The 24,985-nt window shown below is 42.0% G+C and overlaps 3 protein-coding genes across 3 annotated transcripts; 1 reads left to right on the forward strand and 2 right to left on the reverse strand.

The window, feature by feature from the left end:
• The first annotated feature begins 1,205 nt into the window (after positions 1-1,205).
• Positions 1,206-11,152, forward strand: usp49 (ubiquitin specific peptidase 49). The gene is made up of 7 exons (XM_020642080.3): positions 1,206-1,455; positions 2,619-2,738; positions 2,891-4,356; positions 6,136-6,343; positions 7,018-7,126; positions 7,282-7,487; positions 7,580-11,152. Exons 3-7 carry the CDS (start codon positions 2,956-2,958, stop codon positions 7,681-7,683), a joined length of 2,028 nt encoding a protein of 675 aa, XP_020497736.1. The 5' UTR covers positions 1,206-1,455; positions 2,619-2,738; positions 2,891-2,955; the 3' UTR covers positions 7,684-11,152.
• A 2,658-nt stretch (positions 11,153-13,810) lies between these two features.
• On the reverse strand, positions 13,811-21,274 carry tmcc2 (transmembrane and coiled-coil domain family 2). Its single transcript, XM_020642136.3, has 5 exons — positions 20,934-21,274; positions 19,025-19,453; positions 18,183-18,793; positions 17,020-17,155; positions 13,811-16,532 (listed from the first exon to the last, which is right to left on the reverse strand). Exons 1-5 carry the CDS (start codon positions 20,934-20,936, stop codon positions 16,233-16,235), a joined length of 1,479 nt encoding a protein of 492 aa, XP_020497792.2. The 5' UTR covers positions 20,937-21,274; the 3' UTR covers positions 13,811-16,232.
• A 468-nt stretch (positions 21,275-21,742) lies between these two features.
• On the reverse strand, positions 21,743-24,985 carry cdkn1a (cyclin dependent kinase inhibitor 1A). Its single transcript, XM_020642079.3, has 3 exons — positions 24,836-24,985; positions 24,169-24,616; positions 21,743-24,076 (listed from the first exon to the last, which is right to left on the reverse strand). The coding sequence occupies exons 1-3, from the start codon at positions 24,836-24,838 to the stop codon at positions 24,021-24,023; spliced, it is 507 nt and encodes a 168-aa protein (XP_020497735.1). The 5' UTR covers positions 24,839-24,985; the 3' UTR covers positions 21,743-24,020.

Consider the following 24,985-nt stretch of genomic DNA (forward strand, 5'->3'; position numbering starts at 1 on the left):
CACTGTTCCCAGTAAACATGACAACAGCTTAATGGAATTAAGTCAGCCATACCTCAATGTATTATTTACAGCTGTGGTTTTCCAATATGTCAGTAAGTCTTCAGTAAGAAAAAGGATGACAAGGAAGCCATTAGGAAGCCAATTTTGCCACATCTGTGTTAACCCTCCTGACAGGTCTTATAAGGAGTGCCATCAGTAGCCCCAATTTATACATCAATAAATAATAGTTGTAGAACTTTACATTGAACTGGGTTTATTTTAAAGTCAGTGATACCTCCACCGAAGAAAGTTATCAGCATTCTTGTTTATCGGGACAAAGTTTGAAAGGATTTGCAGACAAGAAGGTACGGGAAAGTACTTCCATACTGAATCATCGGACTGACATTTTCCAAAATGTGTTTCAACTTCACCAAGTTATCAGCAAGAGGTATTCAAATATGTCACTTCAAAAACTATAAAACAGAAAATGGGGGGAAAGGTGGTTGTAATCTCCATTCTCAGTGCATGGCTGTACAGAAAGCAGCCTTTTGCTGGATAAGCACTGTGGTTTTTACCCTGTGTTCAATTGAATAGAATAGAATTACTTTATTGATCCCAAACTGGGAAATTGTGGCGTTACAGCAGCAGGTTGTCCAAACACACAATATTAGCAAAAAACACAATATTAGCAAATCTAAACACAATATAATATTAAATACAAAGTAAATAAGCACTGAAAATATCAAAACTAAGAATGTGAATATATACAACCAGGATTTAACTAAGCATTACTAGTCTTAAATAGGAAGATTAAATATGGAAGATTAAATGTAAATGTGCAAAAACAGAGTCGTAAATGGTTGTAAATTAAATATGAAAGATTAAATTTAAATGTGCAAAAACAGAGTAGAAAATGGACAGTATTGACATAAGTTAAAATGCATGAGTGTAGACATATTATAAGCAGAAACTATACAATATAACGGCGAGTAGACAGACAAATGAAGTGAACATTAGTGCAGGGATAATTTGTAAATTCAACATGTGCATCAAATCAAAATCATTATAAGCCTCAAGTCTTGATTTTAAGTCCCTGCCACATGGTAGCTTCTACACCGGATTCAGTTTAAACACTGTGTTTAAAACCTTCATCCCCCAAATGCATTTCATGAGATTACCACAAACCAGCTGACGCCGGGCAGACACGGGGCTTTCTGGGACACCAGGGTCAGGCGCTTAGGGGACAGACGTCCTGTTCTCCCGGCTTGCAGTTTAGCCTCGGTTGGTTATTGTTCCATGTGGCTCGGTGGGTGGACGGACGGACGGACGGTCCACCGTGCTGCCTGTTGTTCAGCCAATCCGCCAATGAGAGCCCGGCTGCCGCTCAGTCCCGGTCCAATGAGAGCGGCAGGGTCTGGACTCGGATCGGGAGCTGGGTTGTTCAATCTGTGATGAGGACAACAACCAGCTCTGATGGTAACGTTACCCAGCTCTTCCATTATCAGATGTTACAGATCAGGCCCGGGGTTAATGTGCACACACCGGCTTTCTTTGAGGAAAGTCACCGGGGAGTGTTTTAATGGTTAACCCCGCAGCTCGGTTATTAGTTAGTGTTAGCGACACAACAACAGCCGCTATGTTAACTTCGATTGTCCTCAGCAAAACGCGTTAGCCTCGTAGCTAAAGCTAGCTACGGTGGCAAGCTGTTAACATTAATGTTAGCTTACTGGTGCAAAGCAAGTCATATGTGTTGAACAAAATGTGTCGGTGTCAGAATGCTAAGCAGCGCTAACCCTCAGCGGAGCTGCTGTAGCTAGCTGTTAGCCGTGTTAGCTAACTTAGTGGTTGGCTGCCTCACACCAACAAAGTTGTTGGATGTTCCTGCAGAGTGGCTGTCCTTTGTTCTGACTGAACATGGTGTTGATGGGGTAGCTTAGCATTGCGTTTAGAACCAGCCAGTGTGATCTAGACAGCAGGGTTTTAGACATGTACTAACAAAGATTGGATTTAACGTTTGTTTGAACCATCATTACTTTCAATAGCTCAATATTACGGCAACGATTTGTCAATGCAACTTACTACAAACTAGTTGCAGCGATTTGCAAGTAAAATGTTTTCATTCTTTCGTTTGCATTTTTAGTTTTGAAAAGTAGTTGTGGGTTTAAACAGAGAGCAAGAGGAAAGGAGCATAGCACATATCATGAATGAACCACAGGCTTCTCCTTCATCTCACATTTCTGCCTGCAGACTTTTAGCACTTTTAAGACTTTTTAACTATGTCTTCAGCACCATGCATTATGTTTCATTGAGATGGCACCGTTTGATTTTACCAGCCCATCATTACTGATGTATTGCATTTTGTTTTTAATCTAGATTAATATCCAATTAAGTGTACCATTTATTTTGTATAGCACAGTACTGTATACAGTGTTTCAATGGGCATTACAGAACTACAATACCCAAGCCTTCTAAAAGTGGAGGGGGGAAATAAAAGAAGAGGTATTGTATGATGAGTGTTTGCCTCGAGACTCCTCCTGATCAATTGGCTTTGACACATATCATATATTATGCTTTCCTTATCCAAGTCAAAAGGAGGTTTGGAGTGCTCTCGGTCTCACTTGACTTCATTTGTCCCTCAGAGTTCCTGTTGGTGCCGATGGTGACATTAGACGTGGGTGATGTAGCTGGATCCTGCTGTTGAGTGTGCTTTGGGATCATGATGTATTATCACAAACCTGATCAAGCAAACTACTTTTGCAGTAAGTAAAAACATGTGACAAGATCTGTTTTCTGATTTTAAAAAAGGGCATTTGTTATATTGTACACTATACAATTAATGTAAATAGTGTTTCCCGTCTTTTTTACTGGTTTGACCTTACCCTCTGTTTTTTCCATTTAAATGTCCCATCAGAATGAGTTCCTGCTTGCTTACAGGACGTGTGTCCTATCACTGAGGCCACATGTGTATCTGGAGAGATGGATCGTTGTAAACACGTGGGACGCCTTCGTCTGGGCCAGGACCATTCTATCCTCAATCCACAAAAATGGCACTGTGTTGACTGCAGCACCACCGATTCAGTTTGGGCCTGCCTCAAGTGCTCCCACGTGGCCTGTGGTCGTTTCATGGAGGAGCACTCGCTGAAACACTTTGAGGAGTCGCACCACCCTCTGGCTATGGAAGTGCGTGAACTGGATGTCTTCTGTTTCGCCTGTGGAGACTATGTACTCAATGACAATGTGGAGGGTGACCTCAAACTCCTCAGAGGAGCACTCTCAACTGTCCGCAGCCCGGGTAGACGCTCACTACGCTCCTCCGCTGGGGGGGAATGCACCCCGTGGGTGGGGGAAGGTGGGCCACAGCCTGCCATGCAGCTGGCTCTCCGTCACAGGAGGAAAGCACTTCTCGGGAAGATGCTCCAGGTGTGGATCAGCAAACATCAGGAGCTGCAGAACCAGCGTAAGGAGAAACTTGAGGAAGCCAGAAGACAGAAAAAAGAGGTAAAGAGGAGACTCATGGAAGAGCTCGGCAATGTTCCACCCAGAAAGAGCGCTCGGCTTCTTACTCAGGCTCCACGCTCAACCATCACACTCATTCCTCGCAAATTTCGCGACCCTCCAGAACGCCTACCTCCTTCTCCACCCAAGAAGCCTTCCCTCCTCCCCCTGTCCCGTAAGGCTCCTCAGAATGGCAGAGCTGCTAAACTGAGGAGATACTACTCCGCACACACGGTAACTCGCCGGAGACTTGCTCCAGGTGTTACCGGTCTGCGCAACTTGGGAAACACGTGCTACATGAACTCAATATTGCAAGTGCTTAGCCACCTGCAGAAATTCAGGGAGTGTTTTCTCACTTTGGACCTGTGTGAGACTGAGGAGTTACTGGCCAAGACCAACCACTCCCAGCAGGGGATGACGGGTGGTGTAGTGAACAGTGGGAACACGTCACTGGCAGGATGCCCTCTTGGACGCATGGGGAAGGCGGGCAGTTGGAACTTACCCCCCAAAAAAGAAAGTGACCCTCCTCCCACACAGGCTGCAGAGTTGGTCCAGCCAAAGGAGCCCCGTTGCTCCACCCGCCAGCAGATGTCTCTGTGCCATGAATTACACACACTTTTCAGGGTCATGTGGTCAGGCCGCTGGTCTTTAGTGTCCCCCTTCGCCATGCTGCACTCCGTGTGGAACCTCATCCCGGCCTTTCGTGGCTACGACCAGCAGGACGCCCAGGAGTTCTTGTGTGAACTGCTGGACAAGGTGCAGCAGGAGCTGGACACAGAGGGGTCCAAGCGGAGGATAGTTATCCCCATCACAAAGAGGAAACTTTCCAAGCAGGTGCTAAAGGTTCTGAACACCATCTTTCACGGGCAGCTACTCAGCCAGGTAAGACGGTCAACACAGCTGATACACGCTGAAAGAAACATGTATAGTGAGATCACCTGGTGGGAACAAATGATCCGATTATGCCGTGTTTAACAGACAGAACTTGGCAGTACTTAACGTGAATTGATAATGCGTCATTTTGATAAGGAATGTTGATATGACGATAGAAACCTGGCTGCCTGAAGTGATCCGTTCTGGCTTATTCTATCACCACAGACATGTCTTTTCCAAACCTGCCTTTATATTTAAACATTGATAGATTGTCCGTCTAATATTTTTTTTCACTATGTAGAGACTTTATTTCTGTAGCCTTCTGTACTCGTGTCATTTCATTTACATATTCCACAGGTATATAGCTCTGAATGGATACTGATTATTCATTCTCCTTCCCTATATGACAATATTCAATCTATTCAATATTTAATTGCATTTGCATTTGTACATAATTAAATACTTTCTCTTACACAGAATGTTGTTTTATATTTGTGTAAGGGCTGGGAATTTAAACAATTGCATTTCATCATAAAATCAAAATTGATGGTAACAATGAAAACTTTGGGGACATTTTTTACACACGACAGTCAAGCTACAGTTTTGAGGTGACTTCCCAGACAGTAAAACGCTTTTTTGTTGAACGACTGTTTCAAGACGCATTTCAGTAACTTGAATGATCTCAGTCATCAGATTTGAAAGGTGAGCTAAAAGAAGCTGCAGCTTGGGTCGTCATAGAGTCCAGATCATAGACTGTATACAGTATGGACAGCTGACTGCTTATTGGCTGAAGCGTAGGCCATAAACCCAGCTCCCTCATTTTAACAGAGGAGACATCGGAGAAACTACAAAATTATAATGCACATCACATTTTTCTCAAACCTGGTCTCTTCATTATAGTTATTTGTTGTGTTCAAGTCGTCTTCTTTTCTGAGATATATCTTTTAAATTAGGTATTTAATTCTATTAAAAAAGGTATGAAATTCCTTGACTGATAGTTCAGTCGGCAAGCAAAGCTCCTGTGGTGCTGGTCAAGCACTAGCAGAGTAGAGCAGAAGACGTACAGCAGACATACATTATCTGTATTAAGGGAATCATATGAAACACAAATCCTTAAGCGGCTAGCAGCATTCAATCAAACATCTTTGTTTTTCTTTTTATCCATATTGGTCTAAAAGTGTCAATCTAAAAAAGGTTTTCACTGATCCAAAATAATGGTGCCAGTACTGTTCATAACTGAGGTATACACTTTGATGTTGTTTTGATAGCTTGTATAGTTAGTACTAGCTTTGTTACCACAATGACATAAGATTTGATTTATCATTTATTTATTTATTCATCACAGTGGATCTCTCTCTCTCTCTTTCTGCTGATGTGATGCTGCGCTCTCTTGGTTTTGCCGCAACTTGATAACAAGCCTACCTGTTGTGAAAATGGAGTTGAAAGTTTTGTTGTGTTACACAGAACCCCCAAACACTCAGTTTAAAAAAAGAAAAAAGAAGCTGTTTGCAAATCTATGCACAGTTTGCGCACAAACCTCAAGTTTGTGGGGACGGTTTCCTAAACTGTGCGCGCAAACTTACAGTCTGTGAGCAGGAGCTGGAACTGTCTCGGGGCACACTCTCACTAGGCCCAGTTGTCCCATACCGAAGCACACCTCTTCCAAGCGTGCCAGGGCCAAGGAAGTGTACCGTGCTTGAGCCCGGATTTGAGCACTCACCCTATAGTTCATAGACCCTCTAATTCTCCCCTTGCTTTTTTTTCACCTGTGTCTCTTGTGTTTTTTAGGTTACATGTCTGTCCTGTAAGCACAAGTCAAACACCGTCGAGCCATTCTGGGATTTATCTTTGGAGTTTCCAGAGCGATACCACAGTATAGACAAAAGCTCAGGCTCCACAGCTTACCAACGCAGCTGCACCCTCACTGAGATGCTGTCCAAGTTTACAGAGATGGAGGCTCTTGAAGGCAGAATCTACGCCTGCAACCACTGCAACAGTGCGTACAGTTTTTTATTCATCCCTTTCAGAAAAAGACACTTCCATTTTTTTGATCTGTTATAAATCACCCTGGACAGCTTGAGTTGAGTTGAAATATGATTCTATCAATACTTTGAGACCAGTAAAAAAAAAACCTTCTGTGACATTTGACTTTGCTGCGTTCCACATATTTGTACTAATGTAGTTCCATATGAAAAGGACATCGGGTCTTTCAGAACAGAAAAAAAATCTTTAAAAAATGTCTGAATGGCTTAACTGAACAAATCAACAAAAGAGGCTTTAAGGTGCATGTTGAAATTGAAAAGGATTTATTTTAAATCTGACATGAAGGTGTTTTTGAGGTAAAACAATCTGAATGTGCTTTGCCTGAGAGGCTGCCCCTCTAGCACTGGGCCAACACTTGTCCTCTCTAAGTGACTACGCAGAGAGTGAGGACACTTCATTATTGGTGTTGGGATTTAAGCCCACTATTGTCAGCCTCCAGAGGAGTGACATAAGAATGTCCTGGCAGCCTTTCTTTTTTTAGACAGACCAATAAATGTTTATCTGATAGTAAAGCCTTTACACAACACAGTGTTGCCTCTGCATTCAACAAAACCTCACAAAACAGTGATATGCCTTTGATAGACGTGGGAGAATAACGTTACATCTTATTGTTCCCTGGTTTGACAGAAAGAAGACGGAAATCCTCCCACAAACCCTTAGCTCTGTCAGAGGCACGTAAACAGCTTCTGATCTACCGTTTACCTCAGGTTTTACGGCTGCACCTCAAACGCTTCAGGCAAGTTCCTTTACAGTCTTACTTTCACTTTTCATTGAAAAAATTCAAATTGTATAACAAATTCAGTTGTTTTTTCCCTAAATAAAATCCAAGTACAAGAGTGCTTGTTTTTATCTGGGTGCATGTGATGCTTAAATGTCTCTGTTGTATGACAGATGGTCTGGGCGGAACCATAGGGAGAAAATCGGCGTACATGTGGCCTTCGACCAAGTTCTGAACATCAAACCATACTGCTGCACGGGCTCAGATCACTCTGTCCACAGAGGAGGCTACACCTACGATCTATCTGCTGTAGTTATGCATCATGGGAAAGGCTTCGGCTCAGGGCACTACACTGCATACTGCTATAACACAGAAGGAGGTGAGGAAGAGAGCATACTTCATGTAGGTCAACATATGATTCTCCTGCTGCATATTTAACCTTTCCCCCCCCCCCCCCCCCCCCCTCTTCAGGTTTCTGGGTCCACTGTAACGACTCTGACATGAAGGTTTGCAGTGTGGAGGAAGTGTGTAACACTCAGGCATATATTCTCTTCTACACCCAGAGGTCGGCCTAGGTACCGCTCACTGTGATGTCCACCTGTATGCGGCAGCCAATAGCTGCATTTATGAAAATGTTCTCTGATGTTTTCCCAGAAGTTATAGAAATAATCACTTATAAAAAGACTTCCTATAAAAGATGGAAAAGAGGGCAGTAAGACAGCCTCGATTATGAGGCAAGGTGAGAATTTGAGCAGACGATGGTATACTGTATTGTTGCCAAGGACAAATTGGTGATTTGAACTAAAGTATTCTGCTGAACATCTTTTAGATTTTATTTTTATCTTTAAACACACAAAAACCATTTCATTAATGAGACCACAGGCCCCTCAGCCTTTGGTACCAGCATATTGGTTAACAGCCTGAAGACTTAGGGAGCAGGTCTTTCTCTCTCCTGCTTATCACCGAGTTGTGTGTCCGTGTTTCTTCATTTTTTAAAACCAGGCTCATGTCTGTTGAGTCTGGAACTAACCAGGGCCTTTCCTGAGACAGCATTTTGTTTCAAACATTTGAAGGCAACACAGATTTTGGATTTTTAACTGTAATTCAGCACATTCGATGCCAATGCTCACTACATATGATAAAAAGTACCATAAAAGTCTGTGTATAAGAAGCACTTTAAAAAATGAAAAGTAGGCTGTGTCTTTTATACCAGTTCAACCAATATGCTGTATATTTATTGGTTGGTTAAACCAGTTTGAAGTGCTGAGTCATAAACCGTCATGACCACAAGTGCAGCTGCCATCAACACACCTGAATGCAACCTTACATGATTGATGAGCTTCACTGCACAAATCTCACTGGGATACATCGGGACGCCGACCATGCTGGGGGCTTCTCACAGCGTTTCTCCTTTCATTAGGTCATAGACATGCATTGCATGATAAGGTGGTATGCTGTTGAGTAAACCTTTTTGAAGTGCTGGTTTGATTGGAAAGACTCATCAATTCAAACAAAAAGTTACCAGCCAAGATGGGTAGTACGACTCTATTTGGCCAATTGTTTGAGTGGAGTGGGTTTCATACTAATCTGTTATTGTTTTCGTTGGCCGAAAGCTTAACTACCTTATCGGTAGGTAGCCGGATTGCAAACACCACGAGGAAAATAGATGGGTACCAAAAAGAGCGGAAGAGCTACAGAGAAACTGCACATTTTGAACTTTACTGAGCACCAATTGAAATTATCACGCAGGAAGACCGTTTCCCTTCCCTCTTTCCACTGGGAGTCCACCAGACTGTGTCTTGTAGATGGGTGCGACTTATATTCCAGATTTTATGGTACGTCATTAACATCATTGTGTAGTATAAAGAGGTCATATTATGCCCTTTTTGGGGTTCGTATATTTAATCTATATACCTACTAAGGTACATAGAACTAATGTTCACAATAGCTAAAGTTCTAAAAAAGTGTCTGTTTTCATGTACTGCCACTCCATGCACCGGCTCGCTTCTGAGTCTCTCTCTAAGGCTCTGAAGTGCCCACGTTCAGAGTCCCCACGTGTACCAAGTCTGATCTGATTGGTCGGCCTGTCGGCTCTGCCGTAATTGGTCAGTCGCTCAGCACGGTTCTCGGAAATGTCACGCCCCTTTTACCATATTGGGAATGCAGCCACTTTGGCTCCGAGCAGAGCAAAAACATTAGCACCTTAGCACTACTGTACTACCGCACATCGTGGGCGTGCTACAGAAGTTAATGGCCGTGCAACATGAGCTGCTGGGCTTGCCACAACGAGCCAATGGGCTTAGATCAGTGATATCACACTGACAAGACGTCACACTGGCAATTCTTTTTGAGGGGGGCTAGAACCGAGCGTTACATGCAGCTAATGCTGCAGCTAACAGGAGGACGTTGGAGAAGCCGCGTTTCCGTGGACTTTGAATTTTTGCAAATAGATGTGTCTAAACATGCACAGGACACATGGAAAATACACTGAAGAGCATTATAAAACCAGAAAAAGCATAACATGGGACCTTTAACTTGAATTCCCCAAATTCACACAGTTGCCATTTCCCTCTGACAACACACTCAGGGTTTAGATGTCCAAACACCTCACAGTGTCTCTAGGTTGTACGTTTTAAAATGTAACATTTCACCATGTCCTGATGCAGCATGATCTGGACGGACATCGCCCATATTTGAGACTCCATTAACATTGAACGCAATGCTAGATTTTATTACCATAGTGGAGAAATGGCTCAATCATGCTAGCATTACCTTTTGATAATGTTGAACCTATAGGACAGGCCCAAATGCCTTACTTATAATAACAAGTATGATTTTTAATGATTTCATGAACAGTTTTCCTTGTAGCTAATGGGTTATCAAATGTGTTAATTTCACAAAGTGAAGTCTTGTTTTGACTTCCCCTTTCATACCATATCATATAATACAGAATAAAAAAGGGCAGTAGAATTCAGCCTACTCTTAGCAAACAATCATCTAAGCTAGTTTGTGGCTGAATGCTAAAATAAGCTCATACACAGTAGCTTATGGGTCATAAAAATGGCCTGATATACATCCTTGTTATTCTGATTTCTCGTCTTTCCTCCTTATGGTACACGGGAGTATATCATATTCTGAATTTGAGCTTCCCATCATGAGCTTGGTGTTAGAGGAAAATGGCTACTATGTGAATCTTGTCATTGGGATGAATGAAGACACTGTGTTAGCACCTTTTTAACCTTTTCATGTCACTTGGGGAAACATTTGTATGTCTCCCTCTCCTCAAATGTAATACTCTGACAGGATACTGTGTCCTCCGCTCTCAGTGAACAAGAATAGTTTTTCATTGTTTAGTTTGTTTTTTAGGCACTGTATGTTTCACTTTCATTAAAAGAAGAGGCAAAACGTTAGATGGAAAGCTGCACTTTTGAGGAGGGGCTATTACGGTTGGTCCTATATTTGTGATTGTTTTATTTTTTCTTAGTTCCTGTATCTTCTTTAACTGGCAGCTCCCCCTGTGGTTAAACTAGTCTGAGAGGGTCGAATACACTGCCGCACCTGTGTGTTACCTGCAGGAGATGGAAAAAAGACAATGGGCAGATGGCCATACTGAGGAATGTGTTCTTAGGAAAGTAGGGGTACCCATTTTGAGTTGAGCACCTGAAAGCAATATATTGAACATCTTGCATCTTGACAGGAATTTAAGATAAAATCAGGAATTCTTCTGCTTGTTATACAATGTTTTGTTTTTTTTCTACTCTGCCGTTTCTATTAAGGTCTTTAGAATTTGCTAGGTAATCAAGTAAAAAAAAAAACTTGTGTTTGATACGAGTCAAATGCAAAATAAACATTTGTGAACTCTATGTAAAAGTTGGAACAATCTAATGACGATGAATGTCTTACTTTTTAGCAGTACGGTGTGGTCATGCCACTGCCACTGATCCTCTTGAGTTCTGTCTTGTACTGTAAGAATACCTGTCATAAATGTTATGGTCATATGGGGTTTGCCTGACAGTAATTATTAAAAGACGAAGCAAATTTGAAGTCGTGTTTCTGATAGTCATTTCACAGTGGTTGTTCTACATCGAAGGTGGAGTAAGGAGGAATGCTTTAGAAATCATCCATCCATTTTGTCCTTATGAAGGGGCGATTCAGAGTGGCAGCTGGCTAAGCAAGTTAGCCCAGACATCCCTCTACCCAGCAACATTTTGTAGCTCATCCAGGGGGATTCTGAGATGGTCCCATGCCAGGTGGACATTACAATCCCCTCAGTTGTCACCACTTTACCCTGGAGTCTCCTCCAGGTTGGATATGCACGGCAAACCTTCAAATGAAGTCATCCTAATCAAATGCCCAAACCACCTTAAATGTAATTTATAAAACAATGCTGTGAAAAGCAGCTCACCTCCGAACTACAACTGGATGTTTTAGGTCCTTAACCTGTCTCCCAGCCGTTCTTGGTAGAAATCTGATTTCATCCACTTGTGTACCTAATCTCTTTAGTGTGGTCAGTACCCAGAGCTCCTTCACCACAGCTCTCCAGTACAATTCCCTCGTTTGATGCTGACGCTGCTCCAAGTCCTCTGTCAGTCTTATGATTGGTTTTACCCTCACTTGTGATGAAGACCTTAGCGATTACATGAACTCCTTCACCAGGGGCAGTAATTCATTCCCAAACCAAAGGGAGCATTCCACCATCTTTGGCTGGGAACCATGACCTCAGACTTTGTAGAAGCTGACCCTCATTCCAACTGAACTCTGTTCTAAACTGCTCCAGTAGCCTGGATTGGGACAGCTCATAGATCCAGATCATTTGCAAAAGCTCACAGCATTTCTAAGGTCTACAACAACCCCTTTTCCACCAGCTGCTGATTGAGTTCTTGTTCATGAGAATCACAAACAGAATAAGTAACATGGGGCACCTTTGGCTGTGGCCAGCACTAGAAGGGAATGTATTTAACCCAGGATATGGAACCAGCTATCACTCTGGCCATACAGGGAACAGATGGCTCAGAGCAGAAGCTCCCATAGCAGGAGGCCAACAAAAAGCTCTTCTTCATAGCCTCCCTGAATTCCTCCCACAGTCACATTTATGCTTTGTCAATCAAACAAGCAACAGCCCTTCTAGCCCCCCTGTACCTGTCCGCTGCTTCTTGGGACCTCAAAAGCTAAACAAGCTCCAAAAGCCTTCCCGCTTCCTTCACTGCTGGTGTCCACTGACTGTCCCTTGGGTTTGCTGGATAAACAGGCAGCTTTGGCGAAATTTCTTAACTGGTTTGACAATGGAGGCTATGAACATGGGCAACTCTGATTCAATAACCTTATCCTCTGAGCAGGAATTTACTCTGATGGATGGTGACCTCATGGAAGGGGCTTCCACCAAATTTAACCAGTTCACCCTTAAAATACATAAGGTTTACCACTAGGTGATGATCAATGGACAGTTTTCATTTTCTTTATCCAGGTGTCCAAGTCAAAATGAAGATGTAATGATGAAGCAACAAAGTCAATCATCAATCTGTGTTCTATAAGGTGCTCTGATGAATCACCTTGAGCCCAAGCATGGTATTCATTACAGCCAATCCATTACTAGCACAAAAGTCAATTAAAAAAGCATCACTGGGTCTTTAAAAGCCTCTGTACATCCACATACTGTAGGTGTTTTTAATTATGCTGGCTGATTGGACCAGTTCCGGTTGTTAATAGGTTGAGCTTTGGCGATAATAATGTAATCAAATCCAAGCAGCATCAAGTATGATCACAGGTAAACAAGTTCTCCTTCTCAAAAGGTTTCTTCAATATAACAAGGAAATGTAGCTGTCAGTCCAACAAACTTGTCCACCACCACATAATCCTAAAAAGACATCCAATCATGATCTAAATCACCAACACCTGTGTGGGTGTACGGAGCCTTTACAGGTTTAGCACAATGAATTTAACAGATACAGTGAAGTAGAACATAAATAACCTAGAGCAGAGGGGCGCTGGTGGCGCAGTGGTTAGAGCGCACGCCCCATGTATTGAGGCTGTCGTCTCAGGCAGGTAGCCTGGGTTTGCATCCTACCTGTGGCTCCTTTCCCGCATGTCATTCTCCACTCTCTCTCCCTGATTTCCTACTATATCCACTGTCCTAGCTCTCCATTAAAGGCACAAAAAGCCCAAAAATAAATCTTAAAAAAAATAAAAAAAATAACCCAGAGGAGTACCAGACTTGTAAACAGCTGATTTCAAACCTCACATTCATCTGTTTCTTTCAAGATGTTTAGCCTAGAAGAAATGTAATCTGGTGCAGATAAAGATACTGCTGATGAGAAGAATTAAATCTAAATAATCTCTGAGGATTATCTCTATTAAGGCAGTGAACTGTTCCCTGTCACATTTTTATATCCGGTACTATTTCCTTTTACGTTATTTTTTTTGGGCTTTTGTGCCTTTAATGGAGAGATAGGACAGTGGACAGAGTCGGAAATCAGGGAGAGAGAGTGGGGAATGACATGCGGGAAAGGAGCCACCGGATCCAAACCCCGCCGGATCCAAACCCCGCCCGGAAGACCGCAGGCTCCACACATGTGGCGCGCACACAAACCACTGTGCCACTAGCGCCCCTTTTAAATTATTTTTAAAGTCTTAAATACAAAAACAATGTATTTGATACAAATCAGATGGTATAAAGCTATAAAGTGTTGCATAAACCACAAATCATTGTTTACAAGATTTTATTAAGTACAACCCCAAATCTTTAAAAGTTGAGACTTTGTGTAAAATGTAAATTAAACAGAATGTGATGATTTACAAAACATTGTAACCCCATATGTTTGAAAACAGCACAAAGACAACATGTCAAATGCTGAACAATGAAAATGAAATACCTAATGATATGATTTGGCTGAATTTGATGCAGACAACATGTTTCACGGAAGTTGGGACAGTAGCAAGTAAAGACTGAACGTTTGCTGGGTGCTCAAAAAAACCTGATTGAACATCACACAGTTAATAAGGCTAACTAGCAACAGGTTATGAACAGATTGATGTTTAAAAAAAGAGTATCTCAGTGAGTCTCTTTATGAAGCGTGAGATAAGAAGGAAATCCCACATTAAGCAACAATGGTAAAACAATCAATTTACAGAAAATGGTCTCCTCAGTTCCAAAAGAAAAAGTGATGCAACAGATTGCGACCGTTATCAACTTTTTGTGTTGCTGGCATCAAATTCAAAATGGGCATATTCTCATTTTCAACATTTGATATATTGTTTTTACCCTTGCTTCAGTTAAATATGGGTTTTCAATGTTTTGTAAATCATCACAGTTTGCTTTATTAACATTTAACGCAATGTCCAAACTTTTTAGGAAATGGGGTTGTACTTCTGATACTAACTAAAAACAATGATTGAGACCGCTCCTTTGGCGGAATAGATAATATATTTCTTCATTTTTACAAATGATAAGCTGTATGCAAACGCAAAAAAAAAAGAAGATTAGCAAGGCTATATTTCAGTGCATGCAGAGGTTTTGCAGAGATAGCCTCACTTTGTGAAGTACGTCCTATAGCTTTTGGAGAATTATGTTAGCGAATGTATAGAAAATGTTTTATAAAAAAGGATTAACTTCCTTTATCTCTGAGATTGTGCAATTGCTTAGCATCTTTGCTACATTTCTAGCAAGGGTGTCTAGCAAGACTGTTTACTCAAAGTTGCATTATTTACTTTAAAATGAGAACATTCAATACACCAACATTCAAAGGGTTCTAGTCATATGCAGCTTCATTGCTTCAAATACTTTCATTTTCAGTTCAGTTTCTTCATGAAAAGCTATTTTTTTACATTTCCTAACCGAATATTCATTTTGTACCCATGTCCAAATAGAAAGAGGCATTTATGAATTACATTAAATATGTATAGAATGTATCAATTGGCTTCATTAGAGGTAGATCAATTATTTATCACTGCTTTACAGAGCAGCATGAAGACACAGAAAGCATTTTGGGTTGCCAGGTAGAAATCCCTCTGACTTTTGTTTAGCTTCCTGTTTGGTCATAATAAAGTTAGAGATGTTGGTTATCCATTAATGAATCGATGAATGGATTGTGGTCTAAATAAGTGATCTTATGTACAAAGGCTCTTTTTATGAACCGGCATACCAAAAATGACATTAACAGCATCAACTTAAGCAACAAGTCAAAACTTTAAAGCATCTATGAAAGGTGCAATAAGGTGCCATCATAAAGTCTCAGCAAAGTTAATAAGGTCCGCATCATTTATGAAAACCTTTATTCCTTTAGTTTGATAAAACAGCTATATTTATTTTTTGCAAACTGGATATAAACTTTAATACAATTTGACATGCCTGTTCGTTTGACACTGTGGATAGTCTTAGTTTGACAAAAGTGGTTTTAAATAGTTTTATGGACGTGATTTTGTGTTGATTCATTATTATGCGGAGGTTTCCCAGGCAGTCTTTTTTAATGCAGTTCATTGAACTTCAAGAACCAGACAAAAAAAAGAAAAGAAATGCGTCTAAAAGCACCAGAACAAGATGTGAGACAAACCAAGGAATGACACTCTGTTGAGAACATATCTGCACTATCATCCAGACAACAAAATGGCAGTTATAGAAGATTGATGAAAAGTCAACTCATGCCAGCTAGATGCATCTTAGTGCACATATGAGGACATGCATCAGCACACAACATTCTTGAAAAAAATACTTTTCCTATGAATTATACTTAAGCTTCAACATGAAGGTTACAGCAACAATGATCAGCAGTGTAAAGTCATTAGAAGTTGCTTAACTCTTTGTATCATAAATGACTAGAAAAAGACAGTCCAAAGACTTCTGTCAAGAAATTCAGTTTTTGGTGACCACAATGCCAATTGATGATTTGTCCCCATCACTGGCTGGATGAGATAATGTCTTTTGCTGCTTGGCAAACAGTGCTTCATTGTAAACACCTCTGAATACTCTCTGTCAGCTAGATCAACTAAAAGTGCCATGTTTTGTCCTCAGATGCCCCACCTCCACACTCAAAGGAAATAATTGCAGTCGCCCTCATTCTATTTCAGTCTCTGCATCCTGAAACGGTGACTGAGTTGAAAGAAGCCTCTCTGCTCTGAAGTCTCAGGGAGCTCAGCTGGGCAGCAGCCAAGGCTCCAAAAAGTCCCACTGCTTCCACAGGACGAAAAGCAGCAAGGTCAGGAGGACAGTGGCTCCCACCCGCGCCCGCGTCTTCATCAGAGGGGTGATGAAGTTGGCCAGGGTGGAGACGAAGACCAGAAGCACCGCCATGAGTGCCAGGATGACGTTGATGAGTTTGCCCAGCAGAGCTCGAGCATTAGCGTTCTCGACTCCCTCCAACTGGACCACCTGCTGCTGCTGCTGCTGCAGCTCCAGCTTCGTTATGCGGGTCAGGCAGGACTCCACAGCCTCCTGTACGAACCAACACACAAACAGAAACCTCATACTAAAGGGTCTCAAAACAACAAGTCCTTCACTAAGGCTGTCATTTCTGCTGATGTTAAATAGTTTTGCTGATTTCATACAGGACATTTCTGCATTCAGGTTTTTTCTTCTCTCACTGGTTTTAAGTGGTTGACTCTCCAATTCCTTGCAAGTCAGCCACCATTTAACAGGTAAAAAAAATCATTTAAATGGTGTCATGAATGATACATATGATGGTTGACCATTAAAAAGATTATTTAGTAACCCCAAAAAAGTTTAAGTTTAGAATAAAACTAAAGAAGTATAAGACTTAAACCCTTTACATTCCTGAATGTGTATTAATTAACATATCATTCAAAAACTAAAGGTCTCCCACTATTAATGACTCAACATGTTTTGGTCCACTTGGGGACCAAAGCAGCTGACATACTGTGTCTTCATTGGGGTCAGTTAGCTCAGATTGGTGGAATCTTACCTGAATGTCTCTTGCTCGTTCATAGGACTGGTATGCAACTTTTTCCTCCATACTGGCCAGTTCCTGTTTTAGGTTTGTCATTTCATTTTGATGCAGCTCTGTTAAGTCATTCAGCTGTTCTTCAAGTCGCTCATACCTGAATACACAGTACAAAACAAACAAAAAGATTAAAAGATCATAGAATTAAAACCTTCATTTCCTCCCATTCCCCCTGAAGTATGATAGAAAGCAGGGCTTTGAAACATGAGGCCTCTTTCCTGTGGAATCATCAACCAGGCAGAAACATTCTCTACTTTTTATGGCTTCAAAACTTTCCCTTTGATAAAACTAATAGTTAGTGCTTGCCTTGGACCACACATCAGATATAGAATATAAGCTTAGACTGTCAGAGGATTCAATTCACAGAGCCTCCCAGTGGCGGTTCTAGACCACTTTTCCTGAGGGGGCCAAACTGGGGCCAGCTGTTTTGTCAGAGGGGAACATTAAACCCAGGTGAAAAATAGACAAAGATGATCGCTTTAATATGTATATATATTATGCCAAATAATAGCACACATCATTAAATACCACAACATAAAATACCATGATTTATATTTGTTTCAGTATTTAATACTAGATTGCGAGTTCGGTTGTTGAGTCAAATACTGTGTATGTGTTATGAGGGGGGGGCTCTTCATTTTGAAAGGGGTGGTCAAAGGGGGGACCAAGCTCAGTGTTACAGGGGCACTGGTCCCTGCCTAGAACCGCCAATGGAGCCTCCATCTCCTCCACCTCTCTCTTCTCTATTTGAGTACAATCATTTGATGTATGTCACTAACTTTAAGTGAATATATTGACTTATCTCCAAGGGTCCCTGTCAGCTTTCTGTTTTCTGCCATGAGCCTACTTTACTCCAACTACTAAAAATATTATAATCAGTCATTGTTGTATTAGATTTTTGTTATTAGCATTAGTATCCATATTCTACCATTACTTTTAGTATTGGTAGAATACTTCTATTATCTGTTGTTGTGTGCACATCATCCTTGTCTGTATATGTTTGTGTGTATCCAAAATGAGTCTGGTTCAGCTCAAAGTTTTTACCTTTTTTTTTTTCTTTTACAAAGTGCTGCTCATTTGTGGATTATGATTTGATATTAAGCTGTTTGTTTAAGGAAGTTTACCTGTATCTCTCCTCTTGCAAGCACTGAGTCATGTAGGAGTAGTCGCTCTGCAGCTGGCCCTTCATGTCCTCGATGGCGTCCTCCATATGTGCCTGGCTGGCTTTAATCTCCTGCAGGCTCTCGAGTAGAGAGTCCCAGGAGCTGTGCATGTGATGGTGGTGGTGGTGGTGCCCATCTAGTCTTGGACTCCCCATGGTTGGCCCTAACAGTCCCCCTCCCGCCCCACATGAATTACTGCCGGCTCCTGAGCCAGACGTGGCGCTCGAGCACTCGTCGTCACTGCCGTACTTTGGGCTGGACACCAGAGTGGCACTTCCACTCAGTGCACGAGGTGTGGGGGTATCCTCGGAGTGGCCCCCGACTCCGTCCTCGAGTGTGTCCTTCAGGTGAGCAATGTTATCTGCGCTGCCAAACTTGTTCCTTATGAGACTGGCGAACTCTCTGGGCTTGGAGACCACAGCTGTGTGAGTCAGGGCAGATACTCCACCTTTGACTCCTTCAACTACTCCCCCTCCAAAACCACTTATTCCAGCTCGTACGTTGGCCCCGACGTCCTTTAATCCCTGCTGCATGTCCCGCAGGACATCCTTAGGCTGGCGGGCTGGTCCGTTCTGCAGAGAGGGAAGAGAAGTGAGGAAGCAGAGAAGTGGAGGATCTCAGAGGTAGGAGAGAGGTGATAAGGTTTTAGGATGAGAGATGAGGAATGCTGAGAAACCAGGTGATGCACTGGTTGTAACAAGTGTTAGGAGATTCAAATCATCAGTCCTGATACTTGTTAGTGACAGTCACACAGCCCTTAAATAAAGACACCAAATGTTTACAAAATGCACCTGCTCACCTACCTGTTCTATCTCCTTGAGTTTTTTGTGGTAGTGCTCTAGTTTCTTGTGCAAGTGTGCGATAGTCTGTGCGGACTTCTGGTTCTTCTTCTCAAACACCTGCTTGATGCGGGATGCCTGCTGTTTGTCTGCGTTGTGGGCCAACTTCAGGTACTCTGCGACATTGTCATCACGGGCCTCCTGCTCCACGCGGATCTGCTCGGTGACCTTCAGGACCTTCTGCTGCAAGTGCTCCAGAGCAACACGGGTCCGCTGCGGCTCGCCGGCCCCCGAACACTCTGCACTGCCTGCTGTGACCCCTGACGCTGACGCTGATGTTGCTGCTGCCGCTGCTGCCGCTGCCCCCACTCCATCTGCACTGATGTTACTGTCAGAGCCTCCATGGCTGGTGTTGGGGGGTAGGCCTAGAGTTGCCACCTCACTCTTGTCCAGCTTAAGGGGCAAAAAGGGCAGTGAGGGGTTATCAGGGGTAGAGAGTAGAAAACTACTATAGATGAGGTGCAATCAACTAAACTGAACTCAAGTACAAGATACATCCCATTTATGAAACTACTCAATAGTTATAGAGGTTTATTGCATCCTGATTAAAATGAATGTAATGGTTGTGTTACTTATCACAAACTGAGGTTTTCAGTAATAAATAAAGAATGAACATTATGCAGTATTTACTTGAGTTAAAATGAAACGGTTCTGGCCTATGAACTCAACAAAACACCTGACAAAAAATAGCATTTCTCAGAACTCTGTCTCTATTGTCTCTAAAAAATGTTGACCAAATGGGTGCTGTTTTTGCTGGGGGGGGGGGGACTCTTAAAATAACTCATAACTCATACTGTACCTCGTTCTACTTTGGCTTCTGAAATGACTTGCAGTTATTTACTCTCCACCCCTGTTGGTCATGCCCATGATTGATTTTGTGGAGGAATCAGAGAGTACACAGAAAGGCCATCATGCATTAATTAGATGATACATAACAACGCTGCTTCCTGCCCTGCATAGCCTCAGACTCTACAAACAAACCTACTCTGGCCTATCTTTCCTTCTAGAGATGAACATGAGAATACAATGTGAAACGTTGCTGATGGTCCATGAAGGCAAATCTTTGGATTCTAGCATCAACCATTATGCCTGTGCAGTAAACATGATGAAACCAGCAGCATCTCCCCTGTGTTCACTAATGCACCAGGGGATCCCCTGGTCACACTGATATTTATAGCTTATCTTTAGCAGGGCAGATGGTAGGGTTGTTAATAAACCCTCAACCTGACGTCAAAAGATTGCAAACATGAGCTCAGGCGCACACATGACACCAAAAACATCTCATAACGCTGCTCTAGTTTTCCCCAGACAGAACTGTGCGGGGATATGCGTTTCATGTGCGTGACAGTGTGGAAAGAGCAGAAGGGCTAAAATTAATCAACCAGAGCGAAGCAAGGCAGGCAATGTTTTTTTTTTTTATATATTTTTTTTTTTACAAAAAGTAGGTTACAATCACATCGTAGTAAAGAGGGAACATATGACTATAATAGACCTGGAGCTACATAATAAAGCTGGAGCTACATATGCGATGCAGTATCCATCGGTACATATGGGTGAGAACAGACAACAATAACAACACGGAGCAGATGTCCACAGCTAACGTGTGATTGTCCGGTGATGAACCAAACGGCGGAAGGCAAATACAAGGTCTGCGATGAGGATGGAGATGAAAGATGTCTATGGCAAATCAAAAAAAACAGAGGACAGGGGTGGGAGAGATGGAGTAGAGGATAAGGAGATGTGCCTCTCTCAGTCGGTGTTAGGACACACTGTGACGTGATGGGTGGCCGATGGGTGTCAACAAGCGTGAATCAGGACACATGAGGATGAGACGCAAAGCTGCACAGCGATAGATTTAAATTAGAAACGTTACCATACTGCTTTAATCCAATTTTTGCAGTGCCATCGCAAGTCTGTGTTCGAGGCCCATCCTCCTCCTCCTCCCCCAGTGCTCACCGAGAGGAGGAGCCCCCCTCCTCAAATATCTTTACCCTCAGCCGTTGTATGGCTGACTATCACCTCAGTGGATCCTAATATTCCATTGTTAATGCCATCGATATCTGCAGCCTCCCTCTCTCCCTCTCCCTGATGCTCTAATCTCTCTCTCTCTCTCTCTCTCTCTCTCTCTCTCCCTCCTTTGTGTCATATGCTCCCTCCGCCTCCCCCTGTTTCTCCTACCTCTCTCTCCCGCGCTCCCTCTCTTTCAGTCTAAATGCAAATGCAAGCTGTCCTGTCCTATAATGGATGTGGGAGCTAAGAGACAGATGATGGAGGGGAACGGGAGGGGGGGGATGGGAGAGTTTAGCGCAGGCGTGCAGGTGCCTCTGTGCTGCTGTGGCCACATGAGGGAGGGACAGAGCAAAGCCTGTGGCAGAGCCTGCTGCAGGCCTTTCATCCCCTAAACACCCCCAAAACAAACACGTACACTCAGTGTGCACTGATGTGGGGCTGCAGTGATGTAGAGCCACAGTACACAGTGTTTGAGATGTGACTTGAGGATGTTCCTTCAAATTGTGCCATGTCAGGTTTTTGAAGTAGTCATGGTCTGTCTGTGCAGGGACATCATGATCATGAACTAGCCACTTAAAAGGGAACAAGTAGTAATATATATAAAATATTCTAAAACAAAAACATCTCAAAATATTAAATATACAGGTTATTATTAAAACAAATGACACCTCATAGGATATGATAATACTTTATTGATCCCCAGAGGGCAAATTCAGGCGTTGCAGCAGCAACACAGAGAAGGAAGTAATACAAAATACACAGGATAGATAAGATAAATACAGATAGAAACAACAATACGATGTATATACAAAATAATATAAATAGTTAAACAATACAGGACAATTATGAATGATGTGTAGTGGATGGCAAGTTAAAGTGACCAGTGATGATATAAAGTGACTTGTGTGATCAAAAAATTAAATATGACATATTTTATGTCAATATGACAATGTTACCATACACAGCCTCAGTAGTAATGCAGTCATCGTACCAAACCTTGGTGATGAAGAGGAAGCTGAGCCAGAAGAAAAAGCTGTATAGAGAAAGGCCCTGGACCAGGAGGAACTTCTGGAGTAACCATTTCATCCTGTGTGACCCACCCCCCCCCCCCACCCCCCGGCAGGAATTTGATACTTGTATGCTATTGGATTATTACAAATGTTTTGTGTCCTTTAAAGCACAGAAACCGTCCTGTTTGAACTGTTAAAAATTACCGTTTCAAAAATGGCTGCAGTATTTTTTCTGTAAATTTGATGACTCAGACGACTCTATAATACTGGAATATTTATAAAATCTCAAAGGTTGTCTATTTATCATATTTACTGGCACACACGCCAACTTGGATAAAAGGAATGATTAAAAAGAATAAACACCACAAAAAATGATCGATTTATACATTTTATTGAAATATATATATAATTCCCACAATTAAATGAACCAAAATAACTAAATCAACACAAGGCACAGTCTCACACAATAAATAAGAATAGATCTTTTCATTTGTAGCTTTTAGCAAAACAATATAAAGGACATGTGCACAAGCAACTGTTAACAGAAGTGCATTCATCATTTGGGGTAAAGCTGATATGTGCCATGCTTTGTAATAACAGTGGCAAATATTTCTAAACTTGTGAGTTTGTGACAGTTCCCATTACAGTAGCTTTGTTCCATACCCATTGAGGTCACCCATAGCAGCGGGGTATGCCAACATAAACGTTAATAAGTGTCATGAACAAACGAAGTTAGCTACTGAAGGCAGATAACAGCATTTATATAATAACTGCACGATGCGTCCAAATAGAAAGAATAAAGGGATTACATTTAGCTTAGTAATTGAACTGCTTATAAGAACACTTCCTCATTATTGTCCTTAATGGGGATTCAAATACCAAAACACATGCCAAAAGGCTTTAAACTGAGTGCTTTGTTTACACCATCTGTTTGTGCAATACTGCAAAAATGTTGTTATTTTTTCTAATAATAATGCTACTTAAGAGTGCTGTTTTAAATCATATGGATAAATCTCTAAATATATCTAAATAGCATAAATATAAGTTTTCTATAGACATAGTGTGATGCTCCTAACCTATACTACATGACTCTGACATGGCAGTCTGGGCTGGGCTTTTTTTTGTTTTAGTTCTTCTCTGAAAATGAATGAACACACAGTAGATGGAAGGACTGGAAGAGGACAAGATGGCACTTCTGTCATTAAGGATCTAAGCGAAGCGTTTGCATGTACATGATATCACAAGTTTTCAAGCATTTTCCTATGAGGACATGATGGTAGAGAAAACACAACAGCACATCTGGAAATATAAAGTAAAAAACACTTTGTAGAGGATGTGCTTGTATAAAAAAAGACTTCTAGCCCTTGTTATACACAGAAAGAACAAACATCTTAGAAAAACAAAATAAAATGTGGATTTGAACAAATGAGCAAAAAGAGCTTCATCCATTTTCTTCCAATTTTCAATCATTCCGCAGACACTCCATAATTTACTTTCAGGACAGAATGATTCAAACCTTCGTATATGTGGAATATGTTTCAAGTGTGTAAAATAATATATTCATCCGTCATGTTTCTATACTTGAATGTTTTCAGCACTGTGGAATGCACAGTGGGAAATGTCAGTCAACACTTAGGCATCCCAATGATCCAAATGAGTATAAATCTACTGATCTGAGAGATTACTGATAATCTTCTCAGCCTTAATGTCCCCTTCTTCTTAACACTGGAACCCCCCCCCCCACCCCAATCCCAGGATTGATACAGTACCCTAATTAACCGTAGTGAAGATATGTAGCTGAGGTCCCTTCTGTTGTCGGATGAATCACTTGGCACAGGACCCCCTGATGAGTAACTGCAGAGTCTGTGAGTTTGCACAGTGTTGTTTTCCTGAGTGTCTGTGTGGTTCTTTTTGATGTTTTGGCACCTTTGCGATTAGAATCACTCGCCAGATTTCCGCTGCATCCCAACAACTCTTTTTTTAGCCTGATAGAAATCTGTTGGGATAAAGAACAGTAAGTTCAACTCATGCAACCCCAAAGTTTTATTACACTCTTTTCTTTTACATTTCTGAAAGCTCAATGCTTACCTGTAAGGTTTGTCTGCTTCCTCTTCAGCCCTCTGTTCCCTCCTCTCTTTGGCATTTTCTCCACTTTTTCAAGGTTGAGTTTAGCACATCTCTCTGGCGTCCGGGGGATGTTCTCTTTATCGTTCTCCGACGACCCCATCTTTCCACCTTTGAGCGCAACTGCTGCCACCCTCCGACCTCCAGCCTGTCCCAGACCATACATGCAAGATCTGTACAGCAGCGGCACCTTGGTTCCTGGTATTCCCTCCCACTGGAAGTCACTGCTGTCCAGAGGCTTGTCTGACAGGAAATCGAAGCCCCAGCGGTGCGAGGCCTCTTCCAAATCTTTCCGAAGGGCAGCCTGGTACTCTCTCTGCAGCTGCTCGTGGTCAACTGGGCCAAACAGAGCTCGACGAGTAGGGCCGTTCCCCTGGGTGCTCAGGATCTTGTGAGAAGCCATTATTCGACACTGTAGGAAACAGAGAAAATCTCAGGTTAGAACAAAACTGCTGTCTGTAGATGAATTGCTCTGAGAAATGTGTTACATTGCAAAAAAAGGTGCATTAACCCTCCTAATAAAAAAGAAAATCTTAAAGCCAACAAAATTCCAATACCAGACTTTCAAATTCATACTTAAAGTCCCAAATAAAGTAAATTGTACTGCCTCAATTTTAAAAATCACCCTTACCATGACTCTGAAAAGGTTGAGTTTCCTCAATGAAAAGTAGAGAGCATCTCAATAGAGTAATGCTGTGAGCTCTTTATAAGACAGGCAGTGACTCACTGAGCCCTCCTGCGTGAAACACTGGTACATGCCTGGACATAATCTTACTCAGAC

This window comes from Labrus bergylta, chromosome 5 (genome assembly GCF_963930695.1).
Source record: "Labrus bergylta chromosome 5, fLabBer1.1, whole genome shotgun sequence".
Classification (NCBI taxonomy): Eukaryota; Metazoa; Chordata; class Actinopteri; order Labriformes; family Labridae; genus Labrus; species Labrus bergylta.